Genomic DNA, 22,383 nt, shown 5'->3' on the forward strand with positions numbered 1-22,383 from the left:
GTGGGTCATTAAAAATCTGTGGTGAGTCTCTTCGTGACCCGCGGGTCAGTGGTTCGCCAACCCTGACCTAGTGTATGGGGCGCCGCTCGAAAAAACAAACGAATCGCTTATACGCAATGGATAAATTTTTGTCCGAATTAGCCTAAATAGAATTGTGATTTTGTCCTATTGTGATGTTGCATGATTTAAGGTTTATATCGAATGTAATGCTGGGTCTCTTCTACTTTATTTAATATATTCCACTTACGGCAGTTTTATGATAAGAAAACAGAGCGCTAAGGTAACCTATGTTTGTTTGTATACGCCCTAAAAGGCTAGGTTAAGTAACATGGCTTTTGTACAAGGTTTTACCTCTGCCTAATTGCTATCCATGTCCACCACACAGGATCATTTAAATTTCCCATGAAAAATATCACATTTAGGGTTTATTTTTTACTACAAGGTTCAAACGCATGAGGACTATTTTTAATGCTTTAGGGTCATGTAACAAGGGGTCTTAAATTTAACTTTATTTGTTAATGTATCGAATAATTTATTCTTACATAAGTTTAAAATTGCTTGTTTTTATCACAAATGTCTGTAAAAGCTATTAAATTAAGTATCCAAATATACAATTTAAAGTCAGTGCTTTATTATGACAAAACTGTATTGGCTCCGTTTACGTCAAGGTTATATCAAAGCCAATGCATTTCATTTACATACAATTTAAATTTGATAACCATAACTACGCTTGTATCGGATTTGTAAGAAATAAAACGTTTCATTGATTTTAAATACCATAAATGTTAGTTGTTGTGCTTCCCGGCGCAAAACAGCAATCACCACGCAAATCAGAAACAAAAATGGGGCGCAAAAATGACTAAATTTTTGTACAGACTTTGAAATTTCATTCTGCATACGGGGCTACGATTACAAAATTGGGCGACGGATTAGCGGTTAATGCACACACATAAGAGTTATAAACAATGTTATTTTACAAGTATATTTTCATGGGGGTAGCTGGAACATAATGGCGGGCCTCATGTCAAAAACTCACGCGTAATTGGGCGTTTCAAAAGAACAAAGAATAAATGCGGGTTAGATGAAATCACATATAATATCAAGCATGTATACAAAAACAACTTTTACGAAGTTATATAAAATAGATTGCAGCATACGTTTCACTAAAATGAAGCGTTGATTTTTTACTTTTTCAGTTTTAAAATGCAAACAAGTGAAAGCGATTCATTGCTATTAGCTGCGATCTTAGGCATCAAAAAACAACAACTTCTTGTGTAAACACTTAATACGTTTAGGCAGTGCCGTGGTGCAAGGATACATTATTTGGTAAGCGGAGCGCGTATGGCCTGCAAAGCACATCAGTTATAGATAACAACCCACAAAGGGATTCCCTTTTTATACTAATCGGAGTCCTCATCGCGGTAGCGCATCTTGCGGATCTGGGCTAGTTTCTCGCGAGCGGATTGCAGCTCACGCTCCTTGCGAAGGATTTCCTCCTGAGCCATCATCTCCTGAGCGATGCCACCGACAAGATGCGGGTTAATCACAACCTCCACTTCATCGTCAGATTGCGTCACATCCGACGCTGCTTTTACCAAATCCTCGGAAGCGTGTTTGACCGCGTTGCCAGCAATCTGTTGTCAAGTCCCACGTATTTTTCGCACATGTCGGGGTCAGAGGGGTGGGTGGAGGCAAGAGGGTTCGACGAATCACATGCAAACAGATGACAAGAAACAGAAACCAAAATTAAGAAACCGAAAATTTGGACATGCGATGATAACCTGTGCGTAATAACAAAATTATAAAATGCAGCATGCAAAAAAAGTAGGAATTAATTAACAGAAACTCAATAATGTTAACTAGTATAATAAAAAAAAGATTTCTGTAATTAATTTCTGATTTCTGAAAACTAAAATTACATCTTGTTAAGAAACACTCAACTGAAAATCTGGAAATACAAGCAATTTCATTCCAAAGTAATAACAATTGATTTGATGATCGGAAAACCGTCTGTTCTAAATGCAAACTAAAAACTGGCTTTATTCCAGAAAATGAAGAATATTGCCAAACAACGTAATCACTGGAAATTAAAATTCACTAACTGGTTCTCCACTATATAAAGCTGTAAAACGAAAACTCGAAACTGAATCATATTTGACATGCCAAAATAAAAATAATTTTCAAGTATGAAGGTGTTGACTGTGGTGGGGTAAGGGTGTTTAGGGGGGCTATACGGGGTGATGGATTTAATTGTGTTGGTATTTCTTTTTGCGCAACTCCATTAGTCGCGCCTGAGCATTCTTAAGCTCTTTCTCCTTGGCAAGGATCATTTCCATGGCCTGCATCTCCTGCGCTATGCTGCCAACCATTCCCTTGTTCAACTGAACTTCTTGTTCGTCCTGTTCCTGGAAAGCGGCGTCCTTCGCCGAATCGACCAGCATCTGAGTGGCTTTGTTCACAGCGTTACCTGCCACCTACCGCACCACCAATAACACACCAACCTTATTAATGGCACTTTTTCCAAAAACACACAGATAAGTTTAAAAAAATGAAGGTTTAAACGTTCGAAAGGGTTCATGTACTAGTTAAGAACTGGTTGCCTTTGTATTGCCTTCTCTAACACCTTGAAAACTTTACAAACAAGTTAGACACTTATAAAAAAGGAAAGCAACTTTTCCTTTTTATATGCCAAAACTAAAACAGTTTACATCTTTAATGCCGATAAGGCTTGTTACGGCGACAGTTGATAAAACTCTAGGTTCATCAATAAACAATCGTGGACAAACCAAATAAAAAGCATTTTAAAGTTAATAAAACACATACCATAAGCACAAGAAATGCGTTACCTGAAGACGCTTCATATTTTCGCTGTTGGGATCGGCCTTTACTTTGCAGGCCACTAACAATTGGGCAGTTGACGATGCAACCTGCTTGGCAGAGGTGACGAGCCATTCTTCACTGGCCTCACCCTGCACCGCTTGGTTTGCAGCCTCACACAGGTTGCCAGTGGCGCTTGCAACAGTTTGGGCGGCAGAGATAAGACCCTGGGACCATTGGCCGTCGTCGCGACGCATGTTCGCAGTCGAGCCCACCTGCGAACGCATAATTTAGCATTTTGGGGGGAAGCGTTCCGAATTGGAATCGGTCGTTTATATTTTAAAATATATATAAATAGATAAAAATATATTAAACAAACTATTTTCAAGGAGTATAAGCCGATTTAAGAAAGGGGTGACCAATAGCTCGTATCTAACTCAGATGCCGAAACCGACATTTTAAGTACGGTCGTGACAAGCGAAACCAAATTACGTCAAAAGTTACATGCAAGTGTAATGTTTTAGGTTGTTAAGCCGCTTTATCGATTAAAAGCCAAGTTTATTCGACTGTTGATTTAATATTTAGTGAGAAAACGTCCTTTATAACGTATAGAAAACGTTTCGTTGAATCACAAACCATGGTTGAAATACACAAACAAATTCCATAGGATTGGTACCGATGCTATTAGTATTGGAAAAGTAACTATAATTACACTTGGCATCGGGTATCCTTTCCGGTTTGATATTATCGTTCTAGTTCAGTTTGCTTAATTTATTGAATTGGTAAATATCAATTAACAATGCAATACAAAGACACACTTTTCCTTGTAAGACAAGCTCCTTCTGTGCAGCGGAAGCAGCCTTAACGAGCGCAGTGGTGGCGGTGGCGATCGATTTGGCCGCCTCAAGAATTTGCTCCTCAAAGTTGAGACTCTGATCTGCTTCCTGCGTAAAAAACGATTTTTTACTTTAACAGCAATAATTTCCTCAACAATACCCGAAACGTAGCATTTAAGTCGTTTATGACTGAAAAAAGTTCGACTGGTTTACTTGAATGTATTTGTTCAATAACAGGAAAAATAAAACAAAATACTGGAAGACTGACGTACCTTTGGTTTCTTTCTTGGTCGAAGTTGAGCGAGTTTTTTAGCGGCAGCTTCAATGGAGGAGGCGGCAGCCAAAAGCTCCTGTTCAGCAATGACATTCGGGTCGTTGGGGTCAACCCAATCGGAACCTAGGGTAAAACATCAGATAGTAATTAACTTGTTTGGCTTAGAAGTTCGCATAAACAGGAAAAATCTATACCGGTAAAGCTTAATAACAAACGTCTTTTAATGTTAGAGCAAAAAAGGTTCTATCGGTGACGTATTTCACTACCTTTATTTTTTCAGTGTTTTCTATTCTAAATCGTACGTCTAGCTTTTGACTATTTTTTTTTATAAATTTCATTAATCAATTTTTTATGTATACATTTAGCACGAGAGAAACGTAACGTGCCTCGCTGCGTAAGCTGAAGACGTCCGGTCACTTTTTATAATTCCGACAACGATATCGTATTTCAAATTCTGCTACCTTTCATACTCTCTCCAGTCCTGACCAGGTTGCTGACAGCGCTCGCGACGCTCTTCGAAAGTGGCACCAGCTTCTGCTTGAGATCGTTGTTGCCAGGTTGCTGGCTGATTGCAAGCACGTTGGAGAGCAGGTTTGCGTACGACTCGCCCACAGTCTGGCCCATTTTTAGCGCGTCCTGCTGCTGACGGGGGTCCTCGGTCGTCGCCGCGGATGCCTATTAACAACACACAGTTCAACAACGTTTTGAAAGCGACAGTCTTGTAGCAAAAGTTCAAAAAATAAGAACCGTGATCGGCAAACAGCGTACTACGACGCACTGCTATGCCGCGATACCATGTCCGGCATGCCGCGAGGTAATCAATATTTTTAAATGGCGCTTTTTCGTTTATTGTCGAATAGGCAGTACAGAATTAACCCGAAAAACGTAGCCACAATGCAGTCATATAGAACGTATGCAACAATCCTTAAATTTTATTACACTTATCTAAAAACAATTCTTTTAAACTTACAATTCGATGTCGTCATTCACCCAGAAGTGGGCGACTGGAATAGGTCGCCTAAACTTTGGATAACTATTATAGGTGCCAGAAGAGCTATTATTGAATAATATTATGCCTAGTCGCAACAGTTGATATATGATATTACGTTCAAGCCTAAAATAATGACATAATTCTAATTAGCTATCAGGCGATTAGTGTCCATTTCGAAAAGACATCAATAGGAAAAACAAATTTTGAGTAAAAAAAGTACACACTTTTAGTTTGCCTTCGCCACTGCCTCAGGCGAAATGATTAGTACTTGGATAGAAGTCACGGTTAATGATTGTACGCAGACTCATTATTATTGTTGCTTCACTGCCGTTCTCGTCAACAATCAATAATAAGGTTACCCTGCAAATGTGAATCATGTCGAAAACAGCCTTCCTTCCCATGTTGGCGCAGATAATCATGTCGTCCTGCTTGCACGACTTGCCAGCCGCCACGGCCTTGGCGGTCGCGTTCGTGATGGGCTTTGTCACGTGAATAAGCTCCTCAGGCGACGCGCGACGTTCTTCACCCTCAACCGAGTACAGCATCTGGGAAAAAAATGTTGCTTGTTCAACTTTTTGCTACGCACAAACATAATGTTTTCTCGTTGTCTGCTTTGGCACGCATTGGTTGAAGTAAGGTGCATTTTTAAGGGTTTAGCTCTGTATTAAGTTTGCCAATAGCATATAAAACAGAAAAAATGACATTTTCATAGATGTAAAACTTTGTAAGGAAAAATTAAGGCTTTACTCGCGACCCCGTAGATTCGTTGCGCGAACCCCAGCTGGGTCACGACCTCCAGTTTGAGAAGCCCTGGGTTAGCGTATCTATTCGCGTGTTCTAACTTATTTTTTCTTGATGTTGGAATTAGAGAAGTTAACAATGATTCCAAATCATAGCAGTCGCCTTTGTGTATATATTTGTTAAGGTCGGACAGGCGTAACTTATTTAGAATGTAATAAAGAAACAGGTAGGGTTTACTTTGAGCTCTTGTTTGATGGAGCCAATAGTTTGTTCGATGGCTCTTGGTCCCTTTACCGCCTCATCCTCAACCGACTTGACCGTTTTCAGCAAAGACGTCACGTTGGTAACCATTGCCTGAAACATAAAATTTTAAAATAACTTCGAATCACAATATAGCGTATATTTTGGAGCCTAATGGTTGGAGGTTCTACTGAAACGTCGTAAAAATATCAAACCAACCCATACAGAAGCCGGTATCATTTTGAACGTCTTAAATAGCTTTTTATTCATATTCAACATAGTAAAATGGCACTGATTCTAAGAATATATATTATACTGCCGGGGCAGACGGCAGAAAGAAGAAGGAAACAAGGAGAAATACATCTAAACCCGGGTAGTTAGTGTACGGCGATAAGGATGTAGGTCGTCGATACCAGAAAAGATCCAAGCATGAATATTGTTAAGATTATACCAAATATCACGGTTATATGGACCACAGACTATTTAAGATCGCTCATAGTATACAAATAACAAACACACGTGTTGGGCAATAAGAAAATACCTTAATGATATTACCTTAATTGATAGGAGCCACAAAATGATTTATAGCAGTTATGGGTGTTACCTTAGCCGAAGCTTTAAGATGAAACATAGCGCTGTCCGACGACGATTTGCCAGCAGCATCTTTGGTTGCGTTAATCAGATCGCCCAGGGCAGATGCGACATCGCGCACTGCATTGATTAAAATCACCTAGGAACAAGCAATGTTAGAACTTTTTTCTCATTTTTTCAGGGAGGTGAGTGTGTCGACGATAGGATTTACGGCACTTTATCTCTCTACTTTTAAAAAGCTTAACCTGCGTGTCTGGGTCATCCGCTCCGAGGCTGGTTGCTCCTAACTTAACAACCTCGGCCAGCTTGTTGATAGTCGTAGAGGCGGAAGATGCCGCGGCTGCAAGTCGCTCTTGACCACTTGCGGCGCCTGCCACCAGGTGTTTGGTGTCTTCCACCAGAGCTTTTGCTGTCGCCAGGATTTTCTCCCTGGTAAGTGGTCGTTCGATTAAACAACTTACATAAACCGTGTAAGATTATTTGGAATAAGAGAAATGCATCTAGAAAACACATTTATATTTTTATTGGCGATAAATAGAATTGACAATCAAGTAAAGACAAAATCCCTGCATCCCAGTTTCTTGCTTTTCTTGCGGTTGTTAACAGAGAAAATGAGTTTTTAAACCTGTAGTTGGCGAATGTTTCGGAGTCGGTCTCTGGGTTGAGCGCTCCCGACGAGACGAACATGAGAGTTGTATCGAGATCACCGATGATTCCTTGCACGTGAGTGTGCGCGTTAATGCAGGCCTGGGTGCCCCGACCTCCTTGCTGAAGCGAGGACATCACGTACGAGACCTGGGAAAAAGAAAGTGTGACTTAGATGAGAAAGCTAAACGCGCGATAAAGCGTTGTGTGTAAAAGTCAACCATTTTTTATTTCTACTAAACTTTCTTAAGTTAGGTTTGCCAATGGTTTTATTTTTGTGTGCCAACCCATGTTCAATTTGTCAACCATAAAGACAATAAGAAGTCAAAAACTTAGTATATCCAACTACTGGTAACTAAGGTTAAAGTTTACGACCCCGACCTTCTCGTTGATGTTCTTGCCGGCGTCCTTCAGTTCCTTCTTGGCTCTGACGTCACGTGGGTTACTTTGAACAGAGCCGGACGCGTTTACCAGATCCTTACAAGCTCCTCCCAACTCCTGGATGCTCTTCTTGATGTGGTCGCTAACCTGAGGGAAGGTATTACCATTAACTGTTAATAATAAACGCGGGAAAATTCTACAATCTATATCAAGTGTAACGTTTTCATAAAAATGGAAAACCTTATCAATTCAACAAATTAGGGTGTTTTAAAGGTTTCGGCAATCCCTTTCTTTTACAACGACGATTGCCTATTTGCCGAAACATTGAAAAAATACAAAAAGGTCTTGGAGGGGGGGGCTTACCTCGGTGGAGTCGGCGAGGGCCATTGCACCAGCGCCGTCGTTGGCAAGTCCCTCATATTCGCCTGTGACTTTCTTGGCCAACACCGTTAGGTCGTCTGGCTCGTTGTTCATTGCCATGCTCATGTCGCTACTGGCCACCACGATGGCGCGGCATCTTTTCATGATCCTGCCCTGATAGTTTGCGAAATTTTCATCCCGGTCGGGCGGAGGGAGAGTTTTGTTGAGCAACTGAAAACGAACACACTCGCGGTTTTTATAACTGGGTAATTCTACAAAAAGCTGACTCTTTCTGAAACAAATACTGTTATTTGCGTGTTGTAAAATTTTTAAACATACAGTAATGCTCAATACATTACCCTATTTAAGTGAGATAGTAAAACGCTATACTACCAGAATGTTGTTGTTTCCTTACAAAATCAAATCAAACAGCGAATACACTTACATCTGATGAAGAAGATATCTTGTCGACCATTCCAGACACAAGAGCCTCTGGTGCTTCTTGCACAGATTTGAGTAGGTCGTCGATCGCCTCCTTGGTTGCTTCTGATGCTTCATCGACCGCTTCGTGCGCATTCTCCGCCTGTAACATGTACGTGGATATTTTATTTTAGACGACGGTTGATGCTGCCACCTTTAAGGTTGCATTGCTTTATGTCCCACTGTCAATCAAAATACTGGTTCACTACGGTGTCAAACGGGTGTAAGTAAAAAGGATCTGGTTTTTCAGGGATGATTTTAGGTGGTTAGTCGGTTGATTGATAACCTAAATTGACAGATATTATTAGATCGGCTATAAAGATTTTTGTAAACTAGATATGTCCACAACCCAAATCAGGGAGAATTATTTTTAAAAATTACCCTTTATACATTTTTTGAAATTAACCTTTATAAAACTTTTGTATAATGTAAAAAGAACATAGTAAGGTATTTGAAATAATTCTGCAGACCATTTTTTTCAACTGTCTTAAGTAATAAATTATGAAAGTAATCAAAACACATTTCACATTAAATTATGCAATACAATACAAAACAAAATGTAACAATATTTTGACAAATATTATTAAACAATGAATAATCAATTTGTAAATATATAGTTTTGAGAATATAAGTCAATTTTATTGAGGAAAAAAATATTATTAACTTATATGTTTGAGCTGTGAAAATAAATCTATATCAGAGGTTCCGAACCAACAACAACATCTTTTTTCTAGTAATTGAGATTTGTTTAATAAAAAAAGCTAATATGACAAAGTTTGGTATGCTATTTGAGTTAGATACATAGAGAACTTAAACAAAAAGGTAGACCCGATAGTGATTTTAACAGGAACAATAACTTTTACCCTAAAGAGTACAAACCACTGGATTATAACTTTTTTCTAAAGATTTTTGTAAACCGCAAAGGAAAAATAATAAAATTCGACAGATAAGGAAAAGGGTGTTAAAAGTATAAAAAGAAAATTCCAAGTTACCCACAAGATTAATCACAAACAGGATATTTAAGTCATGCATAAAAATAGGAAATAAGCGTTTCGTATTATTTAAGACCAACTGGTTTAGGCAAAATCAAATAGCAATACACGAATTTACACAACAACTAAATTTGAACACAAAATTAGGCACCACACCGACAAATGTGTAACCTGTTTATATCCTCTTGTCGTTAATGGAACAGGCTAAGAAGAAACAAGCAAAGTTAGCTGTCTGATAAGCATAATAATATTATTTAGTACTATTTTCTACGCTAACCTACTGTGACCACACACGCCGATCTTATTTGTTAATACATACTCAAAAAGCCTTTTTTTAGAAAAAAAATAAAAAGATAGAAAAACATAAAATATTACATGGCGACTGTGAACAAATCATCAAACAGAGTAAACTCAAACTTTCAGTTGATTCAACTGTTTGTATGTTGCATGCAGTGAAGTAAAATAAAAACACTATAACAATTTAATGCTAAGCGAGCACAACCGCCTATGCAACAAAAAGCTAAAAAAGCGCTGAATAGAAAGTACACACCAGTGAATGCTGGTTAGGTTGGTGACGGATAAATTCGCCAGTGGTGTTATTGTGCATGTGCAGTTGCGGATCCTGCAAGTGTGAAAAAGGTAACAAAAAATACACACTGGTCTAACTGTATCATGCAGATTTTCTAGGGATGTCCGATAACACGGGATCCGGTATGATCTGATATGTATATAGCCCAAAACAAATCAACAATAATTCTTGGGTACTACTTTTGGAAATGTGAACTGGTACCGGACATCCCTAGTCGTGTCGTCGCCTAAGTATAAATACAATGGCAATTTTGTTTAAATTTAGGACATAAGTAGAAAAAAATTAATAGTTTTGTTTGAAAAAAAGCAGAAGTATATTATGAAACAAATGGCAGGAGTTCCAAACTGATGACTGTGGGATTTCATGCGAACGAACATCGGCCGATATCGCTTTTTTTAGATATATTACATTACAAGTGACAAAACTGGATTTAAATTATATTGATTTTTTAAACTAATGAAATTGTTAAGGTGTACAAGTCTTTTTCTATCAATAACATAAATCAAACCATGTGTTGACACATTCATGCAAAATTAAAGTAGTTATGGTCAGTCATCATGCAAAATAAAATTTAGTTAAAAATTACTGGTAGTGTGTGGCCACCATTTGCATATTGAGGATCTTACTATTTAGTGGCAAAATACTTTTTGATTCGCTAACCCTGACATTGGATACTGCAGGAAACGTATATTAAAGTATTCTCACCTTGGGGTTTCCACCGCTCTCTTTTGCTGCATACATAAGTTGCAAAGCGGATTCGGCAAGTGTCTTGCTGTAATCGAGAATGTCCATTTGGCGTTGATGATTGACAGAATTTGAAGCGGCCCCAATTGTGGCATTGGCAAGCGGTCCGAAATAGCTTGCCATTTGAGCAACCTTGCACAAAGTGTTTCGTTAAAGACAACAGATAGCGACAAGAGCAAAAAACAAAGAAATTCAATTTTCAAAAATTTAATTACAAAATACAGATAAAGGCAATCTAAATAATAAAAAAACGGACGTTTTCAACCTAATTACTCATTTTTATACCAAATGTTTATCTCAAAAGCACGAGCCTCCGGTCAAATTAATTAATTATTCCAATGATTACTTTTTTTAAAGTAGCCAAGCACTTTCTGCATTATCACCTGTCTGCCAAGTTGAGAGGCATCTCCCTTTGCAGCAGCTGCCAAAGGATCGACGCAAGTGTTGACCTGGTTCACCGTATCCACAACCTAAGGATGGAAGTTGAAAATTAGCACGCAACGGCGAACGATTAGGTTAGAGTTGCACTGTTACACAGCACAATCTAGCAAAATCTAAATATAGTATTTTTGTTACTTTAACTTGCTGTTACTTTTTTTAGAACTTGGAATGTAAATAAAACGTATTTTAAAACTGAAAACAAAAAACCTTTCACGCACCATTGCTTGAAATCCTTTTAATGAATTGTCGCCCCTTGCAGGCAAACTCTGATCCATAGCGGAGAGGGAGGCGTTGTTAAGGAGCTTGATGGAATCGTTGATTGTATTGATCGCTTCGTCACACTCTTGTTGTCCTGGAGCGTTGTCCCTAAATACAAACAGCAGTTTCAACCCCTTGTTTTTTAAGATGAGTATATCTTGTGTTTGTCAAATGTATTTTCTGGTTTGACTTTTTTGGTATGGTTCAGACTGATGTTTGTTTAGTTTTGTTAGAAATCGTTAAGAGGTCTGTCAACCTAGAGGCCCTTAACATAGAACAGTTGGAGGGGTGTTTTTATTAGAAGGAAGGTCAAAAATTAACTTTTTTTATTATGGATTAGTTTCCCGGCAGGTGTTTTTTGAAGGGGAAAGGGTGCTGAATGTGTCGAAAACGCTTTAGAATGGTGTAAAACAGGAGTCAGCGTCAGGGTTATTTTTGGAGAAGGGCTACTTTCGTTTGCAAAAACAAGTCAAGGGAAAGATAACACGCCACACATAGCCTTAACCACCAAATCAAAGTAAAATATATAATATTCCAAAGTAACCCTGGTAAATAACGCTGTTTATAACGACCAAAACTATTCCCTGAAAAAATACCCCCTGACAAAAAATACAACAACCGTAACCCCATTCAGTTTTCAATTGTTTTTAATTTTCATTCCCGTAACGAGGACAAACTACTTGGCCATATAGCAGATAATCCACTCTTTGTTAATGTTCGATTTTTGCTTAAATCTGTCTAGTTAGTTACTCAATGCACAATGTTACACATGAGATTATGTAGATGTAATTGTTATTCTTAGGTCGGGTAACCTTACACACCTGATGTTTGCTATTAGCTTCTTGATGGAGTCGGAAACCACCCTGGAATGGCCGGCCATAACTTGCCATGTAGGTGGGTCCTTGGGGTTGTTTGCTAGCTTTCTTGCTGTTTTAATCAACTCGCAGGAGCTTTCCAACATCTGCTTTCCTGAGTCAATGATAGGCTTTTGTGCTTCACGTGCCTGGGTTAAAAAACACTTTTCGTGAAGTAAATGGTGACAATGGTTGACGCATACTGAGTCAGTTATCATATATAGGTTACCTCAGGGGTTCCCAACCTGTGGTACGCGTACCACGAAGGTTTTTCAGGTGGTACGCGAGTAGCTTCCGTTTTTTCCACAAAACCTTGGATTCACAACTTTTTGTTTATCTGGTTTTGTTTACATAAAAACAATTCCCCTGAAGCCCATTCTTACTGTTACGTAACTATTCCTGTTGTTTCGAAATAATGCGATCTTCAAAATACAGGCCACGTTAATTGTCGGCAAGGAGCACAGATGCTTTGTAAAGCGTCCAACGCTGTGGGACAGTGGGCGTTAATTAGGCTACAAATAGCGTTGAATAATGCTAGTTGTAACCGAAAAATATATAAAAATATGATTCGATCAAATTAGTTGTTCTGCAAAAAGTGGTACGCAAGACACTACAGAGCGTCCAAGTGGTACGAGATCGTAAAAAGGTTGGGAATCCCTGGGTTACCTGGTTCGAGCGTAATGGTTTTAGATTATAAACTAAACGGTCATAAATTATAATTAGGGCGATTATTCTTTGATAAAAAAATGATGAATTTTTATCTAAAAATATATATATTTTTAAATTTGACCATAATGAATACATTGATTTAAACATTGCATTGTTCTATAAAGTGCTGCAATAGTGGTGTCGTCAGTAAATTGTTTGTGATATTTTACTGACGACCGATGAAACGCAAAATACTTAAGTTTCCGGGTTTATGCAGACGTCTTGACAATGCTTATAGGTGATACAATTTAGGCGTATCAAAAACAAATAGATATAAAATGCCGAAGAAAAACAGGAAGCTGGTTATTAGAGAAAAATGTCGAGTGAGCAGATATACAAGGTAAAAAAGTTGCACAAAATTATTAAAGACTTGGCATGTCATAGAAATAGGAAATAGAATAATCGCAAACAACCACAGAAAATATACAACAAATACTGTTCAGTCTATTAATGCAAATAATAGATACACACCTATCTGAAGCAAAAACGAAGTCTGAGTTTAACCGAATGCGATTAACTAGGCATATATACTTAGGGAATTCTGTCGTCTCGTGTATACCGTATATATTGATCCAATGAAGATAAAAGATACGGTTAAAATGGTGTTAAAATGGTGAAAAAAGTTTCAAACTAAACGACAATTTCAAAAAATAGTTTTTTAACAGTCTTTTGTGAATTTTGGATACGATTTTGACGTCAAATATTTTTGACCAATTTAAAACTAACGTATAAATTTTGACTTTTCATGTCAAGTAACAAAGTAACCACCCTTATTATTATGTAATTAACTAATTTTGATATAGAAAATCCAAATTTAAAATATATAGCACGACTAACGTATAAAACTAAACAGTTTTTTCAAAAAATCTTTTGAAAGTAAAACTACGTATAATGCATTATCAAAAACAAATCGATTTATAGGTAAACAATCTACATTACCTCATCGCTAATTTTAGCAGGAACACTGGCAAATTCGGGGTTCGATGCAAAAGTCGTGAGATTTTCAACTGCATCGGTTAAAGGTCGAGTGGCATCGGCGCAGTTAGATCGATTCTCCTCCGAAAAGTTTCCGTCCAATGCCTGCACAAAACGCAAAAGTTTCACGATTGCATAATAACAAACACTATGTAATAAATCATTTTAAGTAACAATAGTAGGCAAAGACATAAGCAATACAAATAGATGCGGAACATACCTTTATTGTCCTGACGAGGTTGGCAGTGGCGTGTGCCACTTCCTTGGCTGACTGCACGAAGTGCTTTCTTGCCACTGCGTTGGTGGTTTTGTTTGACGCCACCCGGCACACATTACACAGAGCTGAAGTATGTTTGGCAACAATGGTGGCAGCTGATAACACCTAAAACCAATGAAATGTGTATTAAATATGCGAATACCAATGGGTAATGAGTAAATAACAAGTAAACTGTAATAGCATTTAATATTCTGTAACTAAACGAATCGAACGCCTAGAACATTGGTTCTTAAACTGGGGGGCGCGCCCCCCTTGGGGGCGTGTGAGGTTCACATGGGGGGCGCGAGAAATTGACAAACTACGTATGAATTATGACTAAACATTAAGGCGAAGTGATATTTCCCTGCTACTAATACTCGAATTTAACACTTGGTATCCAAAAAACAGTTACATGCTTCGCATTTATGCAACTTACATGGAAATAAATTGCTGTTCTGCTTTATGTTTTTTTTTTTTTTTTAAACAAGGTGGGGCGCGAGTATAAAAATTGTAAAAGCTGGCCTAGAACCTACAAAATCCACTCCACCTGGCAATACAATAATGTGATAGTCTCAAGGTACAAATTCTAGACCTACTTGTGTTTGATTGCTTGAGGGATCAATTAAGCTCTGACAAGCCATTTGAATAGCTTGGTTAGCTCGAGCAAACTGAGTCTGGTCGACAAGGCCCTGGGTTCCAGCTTCACTGTTAGGATCAGCTATACCAACCAAGTAAGCGGCCTGAAAGCAATGTTTTAAAAGGAAGTGGTTACGCAGGTCTCCGCAAAAAGCAGAACAAAGAATATTAATTAATTAATTAATTAATTAATGTCACCTGTTTCACGTGAATATTGTCACAACTGTATTAGTGTTATCACCTGTGCGGCTGCCTCAGTCAATCCTATAAGTGACTTCTGTGTTGCTGTTACAGCCTCGCCGAAGCTCTCCAATTCCCTTGCCCGAGCATGCTGCGTAATTCCGCTCATCGATTCACCCAACATTTTCGAATTGTCCATCACGCTTTCCAAGCAGTCAAAGTATGAGCTGTCATTAACCGGCTCGTTTGGGTTTTCCAGCATTTCTTTTACAGTCTGTTAAAAAAAGCAATTGGACTTTTGTGAACACCATTTTAAACATTTAAAAAGGAGAAGTTAGTAGTTTAGTAACATCGAAGCAATTAGACAGTTTAGAGTTACCTTAAGTTGCCGAAGTGCATTGTCGCATTCCTTTTGACCAGGAGCTGTCTGTGTGCAATGCGTTATCAGGTTGTTTATACTCTCAGTCACAGCCCTGTTATCAACAAACACAAAATAGTTGTTTCCGATAATGTTGCTCCCACAAATTAGAGTTGATAATGTTGCTCCCACAAATTAGAGTTACCTTGCAGCAGAAGCAAGTTGATTTTTCGCGTTTGGAGCTCCAGGATCGGCCGACAAAGCTTTAGCTGCAAGAAGCAACTTGCTAGACGCCATAGAGATGCTCTTCAGGTTACCAATAACTTGATTCTGGTCTTCTTTGTCCTGTTGTTTGTAAAGGTATATTTAGTTTATACCCAAGTATATTTAGTTTGTTTCTAGAAAACACCAAAGCGTACTAAAACTCCATAAGGGTTCTTTTCCTTAATTATTTCTGAAATAAACAAAAATACAAGATTCCTAAAAAAAACTTTAACTTGTAAATTTGCTTTGCAAGAGTTACCCTTGATTGTCCAGCAACATTAAGCCCGGCATCCAAAAGGTCTTTAAATCGGTCGTCGTAGTTCGAACTCGAGTCGGCAAGTTCGTGAGGTGTTCCACGGGACGCTCCGACCAGATCGTTGGCCGCAATGTTCAGCTCCTCTGCGGTTTTGTTTAGTTGAGATTGCGCAGTTTGGAAGTTGGAAGTCGTTGCAGGGAACTAGGAAGATCGAACATCGGTTAATGAGAAAAATATATGCTATTGCATCAAACAATAATTTGGTATACTAGCTTGGGAAGAGTTCAAAACTGCGTAAGCAATAAGCACAGTTTTACAATCCGGGTGTAAAAAAGTAGTGGTAACTAAACACAGACGTGTATCAGGCAAAACTAAATTTAACTATATTAATTTCATGCATGCAAGCAAACTATTAAAAGAGTTTGCGAAGGTGCATTGTTTTTACAGATACAGCTCGTGATGCAAGTATTTACGCCCAGTCGCCCACGTCCCGATCAAGTCTTTGTAATTATATAGTAAAATGTTAATGAAAAAAATGTTCAATATTTAAACTAGAACATTCAACTCACTTTTCAATTGTGGTGCAACGGGGTGGAGGGTGTTAAAAAACGGCAAGCAACTGAATTTGGTTATGTTTTAACCAACTAGATTCGTGAATTTTAAAAGCTTAGTCAAAACATCCAGTGAAACTTGCATTTAAGGCCAAGTCACCTTATCTTGTAGTTCAACAGAAGGCAAGCGAGAATATGACGCATTACGAGAAATTATTTCATCCAGAAGCTAAATCATAAGCAAGTGGAAAAGGAAAAAGCGAGAAAATGAAAAGCATAGCAAAGTTTAAATGAAAATGAGAAATGAAAAATGAAATAATATAACAAGAGGTGAAAAATAAGAACAGACAAATAAATAACACAAGATAAGGTAAATCTTATAGAAAAGAATAAAGATAGTAGCCAACGATTTGAGCAAGCAGGTATACTTACATAAATAATATGAGTTGTTCAATTTACCTGGCCTGAAAGAAGTCGTCGGCTGCTGTCAGCAATATTCTTTAGTGCTTTGTCAACATCCTTTTGACCCGGCAAGCAGTTAATGCAGTTGTTTAGCGCATGTGATACCGCCTTGGCAACCTAAAAATAACAATAGCTTACCGAAAGGCAGTCCATATTTGTTTTAAATTTGATAAAGATATTAAAGTATTTCTTGTGCAACCTCGCGTGTAGGTCTACTTAAGGGTCACTTTGAACAGTTCTTAGAGATTTAAGTGAAATAAGACATAAGAGTGGATTTGCCTAAACTATCCTCTTTGAATGTTAATTATTGATAATAAATCAATTTTAAAGCCAAAAAGGTCAAGTAGACATCACATTCATTTGTATGGTCTTTAGTTAATGTGACTGAGAAGTAAACCAAAATATTACTTATAAAATGGTTAAAGGTGGAAGTTAATAATTTATATTGATGCTTTAAAAGTAATTACAGGGACAAATATCAAACAAAATGTTCAAATACTTGTGCAAGTCGTTGTCTGTTCTCGGGGTTCTCCGGGTCGTCCACCGCAAGTTTTGCTTCCTGCATGAGATTCACCGACTTGTCCATGACGTCGCGACAGGTCTCCAGCAAATGTAACTGCGATTTGAGGTCTGGTAAGTTTGCAGCCACTCCACGCGCAGCAGCGACCAGTGAACGAAGGGCATTGGCAGTATCACGTGCCGCCATGCCGGTGTAGTCTTCATTGCCCTAAAATGTTTCACATACATTCGATCAACGTTGATTGAAACCTTTGCTTAACTCAATAGCATGTCGAAACAATTTTATCGAAAAAGCAAAACAAGGGGCTAATTGATGTTGGAGATTCGGCTAACCTATGAGTACAAAGTTGGAACAAATTTCGTAACTGTAACGATAATGCTATTCGGGACACAATTTGTTTTACCAAAATGATTGCAAAAAAGCAACACTGTGTACTAAAAATAAAGACAGGTTGACGCACCTGAGCAGCGGCTGTGAGCAGTTGGGCCATAGAAGCTCCAACAGTTTTCGATGTTGCTCCAAGGTCCTGTGCGCACGATTTCATTGTTTGTCCTGGAAGAGGCTGAAGGTTTCCCGATTTGGCATCGGTTGAATAATCAGACAACTGCCTATCCAGTACACGAACAGTCTCCAAGGCCGCGTCAATTCCACTTGGACCGCAAACCTCACTTGCCTAAAGTCGATTTAAGAGATTCATTTATTTCCAAATTACTAAAATAAAAATATATTTATCATATATATTTTTTACGGGAAACCTTTAGCATTTTAGGAAATTCTCCTAGAAGGTTTAACAGTCCTAACATTTGAGAAAATACCTTTATGGCGGCGGTTTTTAGTTCTGCAATTGAAATTGCCAACTTCTTGGTGCAACCAGCAAGTTGAAGAGCAGTGGCTTGGTCGCTTATAGTTGGCACTACCGCTTTGGAACAACCAACCATACGAGTTCCAGGCTAAAAATAAAATACAGATTTTTATTTATTTTGAAATTTTAAATATCCAACTTGAACAACAATACCATACAAAAATATTCTTTTATGTAAATAACCATGTTATATGCTTACCGGAACAAACTCATTGGCGGCATTAATGAGATTTTGCTGTGCGGCAGGATTTTCTGCATCTACGGAGGCGCCATTAATTCCTTGCAGAAGTTTAGGAATGTGTTCTTGTTGAAGGGTCTACAACAAAATAATAGAGTTTTTGCTTCATGCCTAATTATGAAACCTAATTTTTGGAATATAGCGATCCAAAATAAAACCGGGTTCTATCCGGTTTCGACTTTAGAAGTTTTTTCTATTCGACAAACCTAAGTAAATTAAAGCGCGTTTAATCCCTCTTGTCATCTACAACATATAAAAGTTTGCCATTTATGCTACCTTGCTATGTGTGATCAATTGATTTTGGCTCGCTTTGTTTGTGTTAAATTCCTCAGCAGCGTGGGCAGCAGCAATGGTTTGAGTGGCGGCCACTGCAGTTTGACGAGCTGCTGCTTCCAGTCTGTGGACAAGCTTCTTCCTTAAGGCGTTTTGTGTGGCTGCGTTTGTGGCTGCCCGCAAATTTTCAGCAGCAAGTTTAAGGTTTTGCTGTTGAAGTGAGTCATGCGGATTGCTTGCAGCGCCCTGTTAAAATTCAAAGCGTGAAAATGCGGATTTTCCTTTGATGTTTATATACTTGTAAAACTTTTAAAAATTAATCTGAGAACAGCAGGATATTATAAAACTCCGAGAGTATAAAAAACTTTTTTATTTTACCTTGGCAGCTTCGACCATTTTTGCGGTTGCATCTGCAAGCAGTTTTGCAGCTCCCAGTAACTTCTTTCTCCAATCATCGTCTGATTCGTGTTCTGCTTCCATTTTTAACATGTTCACCAGGTCTGAAGTTGTCTGTGGTGAAATTATGTTTTGTTGATTAGTAAGCAATTATCGTACAATTTTTGGATTAAAAATAATTTGTTTTCTGTTACAACTTACTTGTCCCAATAAACGAGCCTGTTTCACCATGACGGCAGCGTTTCCCATGCTGTTGCAAAGTTTGTCTGTTGCATTAAGAATCACTTCACACTGATCATCATACTTGCCATTAGAGCCGCCTGAACCCTAAATTAGAGGTATTTACAGAACGTTACAAACACTTACGACTTTGCTGTAATGTCCCCATTTCATGAAATACAGTTTTTAAGGCTTTTTATTCATGAACAAAGATTTATTTAACTACTAAACCCGACGAATGATAAGTAGGCAATTGGATAACAAAAAAATTATGTCCGAATATCCAGTTATGAAAAAAATAACCTGTTTCACATGGTTGATAAGGTCATTAAGAGCCATTCCAACATTTGTAGCGGCATCTCCGAGTGCTCCCATTAAGCTGGGGTCGGAAGTAGCAAGTTGCGTGGCTTCAACACAGCCGTCCACGGATTCAGAAACTTCGCGTGCAGCATCTATCAGCTGTTCTTGACATGATGGATTGCTAATAGTGGGTCCAACAACCTGGAAGGAAATGACAATCATTTTTGTCTAGAGGCTTGCGTAGTTGCCATGGCAATAATGAATCATTTCGACGAAATAAACTACAACCAAGATTTTTATAACAAATTGGTCGTTACGTATTAGACAACCAATGTAAAGAGTAAAGTACTTTATATGAGTTGGTTTTTAGCATAAAGCAGTTCTTTGGTCGGCAACAACAAACCGGAAACAAACCTTGGTGCACGCCACGAGTTGCGATGTTGACAACGCACATTTAGTGGCTGTAGCTATGACTTGATTTTTTTGGGCTTGGTCATTGTTTTGTCCTGCCACGGTCCTGGCTTGTAAAACAAGTGCAGCAGTTGCATTGGCTACTGCTTTCGCCAGGGTCATCAAAATATCCTACAGATTAAAAAAGAAAATACATTTAGCATATTTTTAAGAGAAAAATGACATAAACTAACTACAGTCCAGACCAACTTTTCTTCTTTATTATAAAAATACATAGCATAAAACTATAGGGAGGGTCGGAATAAAATAGATTAATTGTTTTCTGATATCAAACCAACCTGGAAGTTGTCATCTCCCTCTCCGATATATTTGAGGATATCATGACTTGCATCGCCCACCTTTCCGGCAGCGGCCAGGAGGTTTTGTCGGGATTCTCCACTGTTTGGCTGGGCAGCCCGCAATAGGTCATTAATTGCAGACGTCAGATCACGAGCAGCCTTTAGGGTTTTTCATTAGAACAAAAAAAATATTTAGCTTTATAGAAGTTTTACAAATTAAATGTAAGTTCCACACATTATACGTCACAAAGATCAATTTCTATTAAATAACTTACTATTTCCCCTATTACTATACCTTCATAAGGTTGTCAGCATCATTGTCATTCTCCAGCAAAGCAGCCATAAGTCGAAGACCGTTAGTTAGATCGCTTAGATTGGATGTTATCGTTGTTACAGCTGATCCAACTGTTGTGTAGTTTGTACCTTCCGAATCACCTGAAACAAAACATAGTGCTTTTTTCTTTCTTGCTAATTTTGTTTAACATTGATCTTTAAAAAACATTCTTTACAAATGAAACTCTAACGCTTTAAAAAAAGTTTATGTTTTGCCTTATTAAAAAATTATGTTTTGCCTTATTAAAAAATTATGTTTTGCCTTAATTTAAAATACAAACAAGAACTAAATGTTTTACTTGATTTAGTGATGACAAGGGCAGCAGCAGCATCAATTGCAGCAAGATTTGATTGAATATTGTGTCGGTTTTCCTCGATTGCATTTAACTTCCATTGTTTTGAGGCCTATAAAAACAAAAATACTACTTGACATACACAGCAGGTAAAACCTAGAAACTTTAAACTAAACAATGCAACAAACAAAATAAACAGCAATGCACGGCTTAAAATAAAAGTAAACAGCACTACACGTCTCACAAAGACAAACATAAAACATGTGTTAAGCAGAATGGCATAAAGCTGGAGACTTTGAAACTACACCCACTAAAACACAAATGATTTTTTTTTCTTTTTGCTTTTTATATTGATGATTTATTGTTAGAAAACAATTTTGTTTTAGGGCAATTAGCAAATAATTTAAACCATTTAAGATAACATTTTGTTGTTATGGTCGAGATTTTGTGTAATGTGGCAAGTGGTTACTCTAAAAATATCTAAGAATTATTTAGACAGTTAATAATGTTTAACGCTCAGCGTTAACAAGCAATAACTTAAAGTTAACACAAAATTGCCAGTTTGAAATATGCTAAACCAGCATGGAAAAAGCAAGTGACGGTTAACTATCATTTTTAATTATTAGGGTTTTTCTGCATGCTACTGTGGTTAATGATATATATTTTTAATCTTAATAGTGAACAAATTTAATTGCTGTTACTAATTGCATTTTTATATGCTCTAATTTTTATTCTATAAAAATACAATGCAACATCATTAAACAATACTGCTTCCTAGGTGGTATAACCGTACAGTCCAAAAATGTTTAGTTTAACATTGGTTGGTTGACTTTTTATATTTCAATTTGTTATGCAAATAAAAACTTAGTGCACATGGATGCCCACAGTATTATAGCAGGCTGACAAGAAAGCAATTAAGCATTACAACACTTCCTTCTCAGTTAAAAAGTCAAATAAGGGTAAAGAGTTGCAATTTCCTTTATACAGAAACTGAACTATACAAAGAATAAATGCTGCTAAATGCAGCTAAATGGTCGTCTTCTATCACATGTTATTAATATCCCAGTATCAATAACAAATTGTAGCACTGCAAAAGAAGCAAATTCTTTTGAAGTGTAAGAACTTTTACATTGTACTTACATTTGATAGGCTACTATTTTCCTGAAATTCATTTAAAATATGTAAACTATCTTTAATAAACATCAAATTAATTATCAACGATATTGCATGAAACAGAAACACATCTTAGTCAATTTTAATAAACTACATAAAATTGCAAAATATGTGATTTAGTAATTTAGACTAAAAATAGTAAAAATA

The 22,383-nt window shown here is 37.6% G+C and overlaps 1 protein-coding gene across 6 annotated transcripts in view; it reads right to left on the reverse strand.

Annotated features, from left to right (window-relative positions):
• Positions 1-615: 615 nt before the first annotated feature.
• The window catches only part of LOC146160448 (talin-2-like), a 30,613-nt gene continuing 8,845 nt past the window's right edge, over positions 616-22,383 (reverse strand). The window contains exons 14-52 of one of the 6 annotated variants that reach the window (XM_083384017.1): positions 21,070-21,175; positions 20,733-20,872; positions 20,438-20,596; positions 20,103-20,270; positions 19,692-19,889; positions 19,371-19,496; positions 19,152-19,283; positions 18,777-19,019; positions 18,462-18,578; positions 18,216-18,350; positions 17,861-18,073; positions 17,380-17,607; positions 16,878-16,997; positions 15,871-16,068; positions 15,553-15,692; positions 15,369-15,462; positions 15,051-15,263; positions 14,770-14,913; positions 14,138-14,299; positions 13,882-14,022; positions 12,202-12,383; positions 11,341-11,488; positions 11,065-11,151; positions 10,643-10,813; positions 9,899-9,970; positions 9,520-9,552; positions 8,322-8,459; positions 7,880-8,107; positions 7,517-7,663; positions 7,116-7,285; positions 6,736-6,919; positions 6,504-6,629; positions 5,897-6,013; positions 5,278-5,463; positions 4,389-4,602; positions 3,926-4,050; positions 3,636-3,761; positions 2,847-3,092; positions 616-1,634 (exon numbers count right to left, since the gene is read on the reverse strand). In XM_083384017.1, the coding sequence (XP_083240143.1) occupies positions 1,401-1,634; positions 2,847-3,092; positions 3,636-3,761; positions 3,926-4,050; positions 4,389-4,602; positions 5,278-5,463; positions 5,897-6,013; positions 6,504-6,629; positions 6,736-6,919; positions 7,116-7,285; positions 7,517-7,663; positions 7,880-8,107; positions 8,322-8,459; positions 9,520-9,552; positions 9,899-9,970; positions 10,643-10,813; positions 11,065-11,151; positions 11,341-11,488; positions 12,202-12,383; positions 13,882-14,022; positions 14,138-14,299; positions 14,770-14,913; positions 15,051-15,263; positions 15,369-15,462; positions 15,553-15,692; positions 15,871-16,068; positions 16,878-16,997; positions 17,380-17,607; positions 17,861-18,073; positions 18,216-18,350; positions 18,462-18,578; positions 18,777-19,019; positions 19,152-19,283; positions 19,371-19,496; positions 19,692-19,889; positions 20,103-20,270; positions 20,438-20,596; positions 20,733-20,872; positions 21,070-21,175 (6,111 nt within the window). In that variant the 3' untranslated portion in view covers positions 616-1,400. Of the gene's footprint in view, positions 2,475-2,846; positions 3,093-3,635; positions 3,762-3,925; positions 4,051-4,388; positions 4,603-5,277; positions 5,464-5,896; positions 6,014-6,503; positions 6,630-6,735; positions 6,920-7,115; positions 7,286-7,516; positions 7,664-7,879; positions 8,108-8,321; positions 8,460-9,519; positions 9,553-9,898; positions 9,971-10,642; positions 10,814-11,064; positions 11,152-11,340; positions 11,489-12,201; positions 12,384-13,881; positions 14,023-14,137; positions 14,300-14,769; positions 14,914-15,050; positions 15,264-15,368; positions 15,463-15,552; positions 15,693-15,870; positions 16,069-16,877; positions 16,998-17,379; positions 17,608-17,860; positions 18,074-18,215; positions 18,351-18,461; positions 18,579-18,776; positions 19,020-19,151; positions 19,284-19,370; positions 19,497-19,691; positions 19,890-20,102; positions 20,271-20,437; positions 20,597-20,732; positions 20,873-21,069; positions 21,176-22,383 lie in introns of all 6 variants that reach the window. The other 5 variants (XM_083384018.1, XM_083384021.1, XM_083384019.1 and 2 more) reach the window with 5 other exon arrangements.

This window comes from Ascidiella aspersa, chromosome 3 (assembly GCF_963924565.1).
Source record: "Ascidiella aspersa chromosome 3, kaAscAspe10.2, whole genome shotgun sequence".
NCBI lineage: Eukaryota > Metazoa > Chordata > Ascidiacea > Phlebobranchia > Ascidiidae > Ascidiella > Ascidiella aspersa.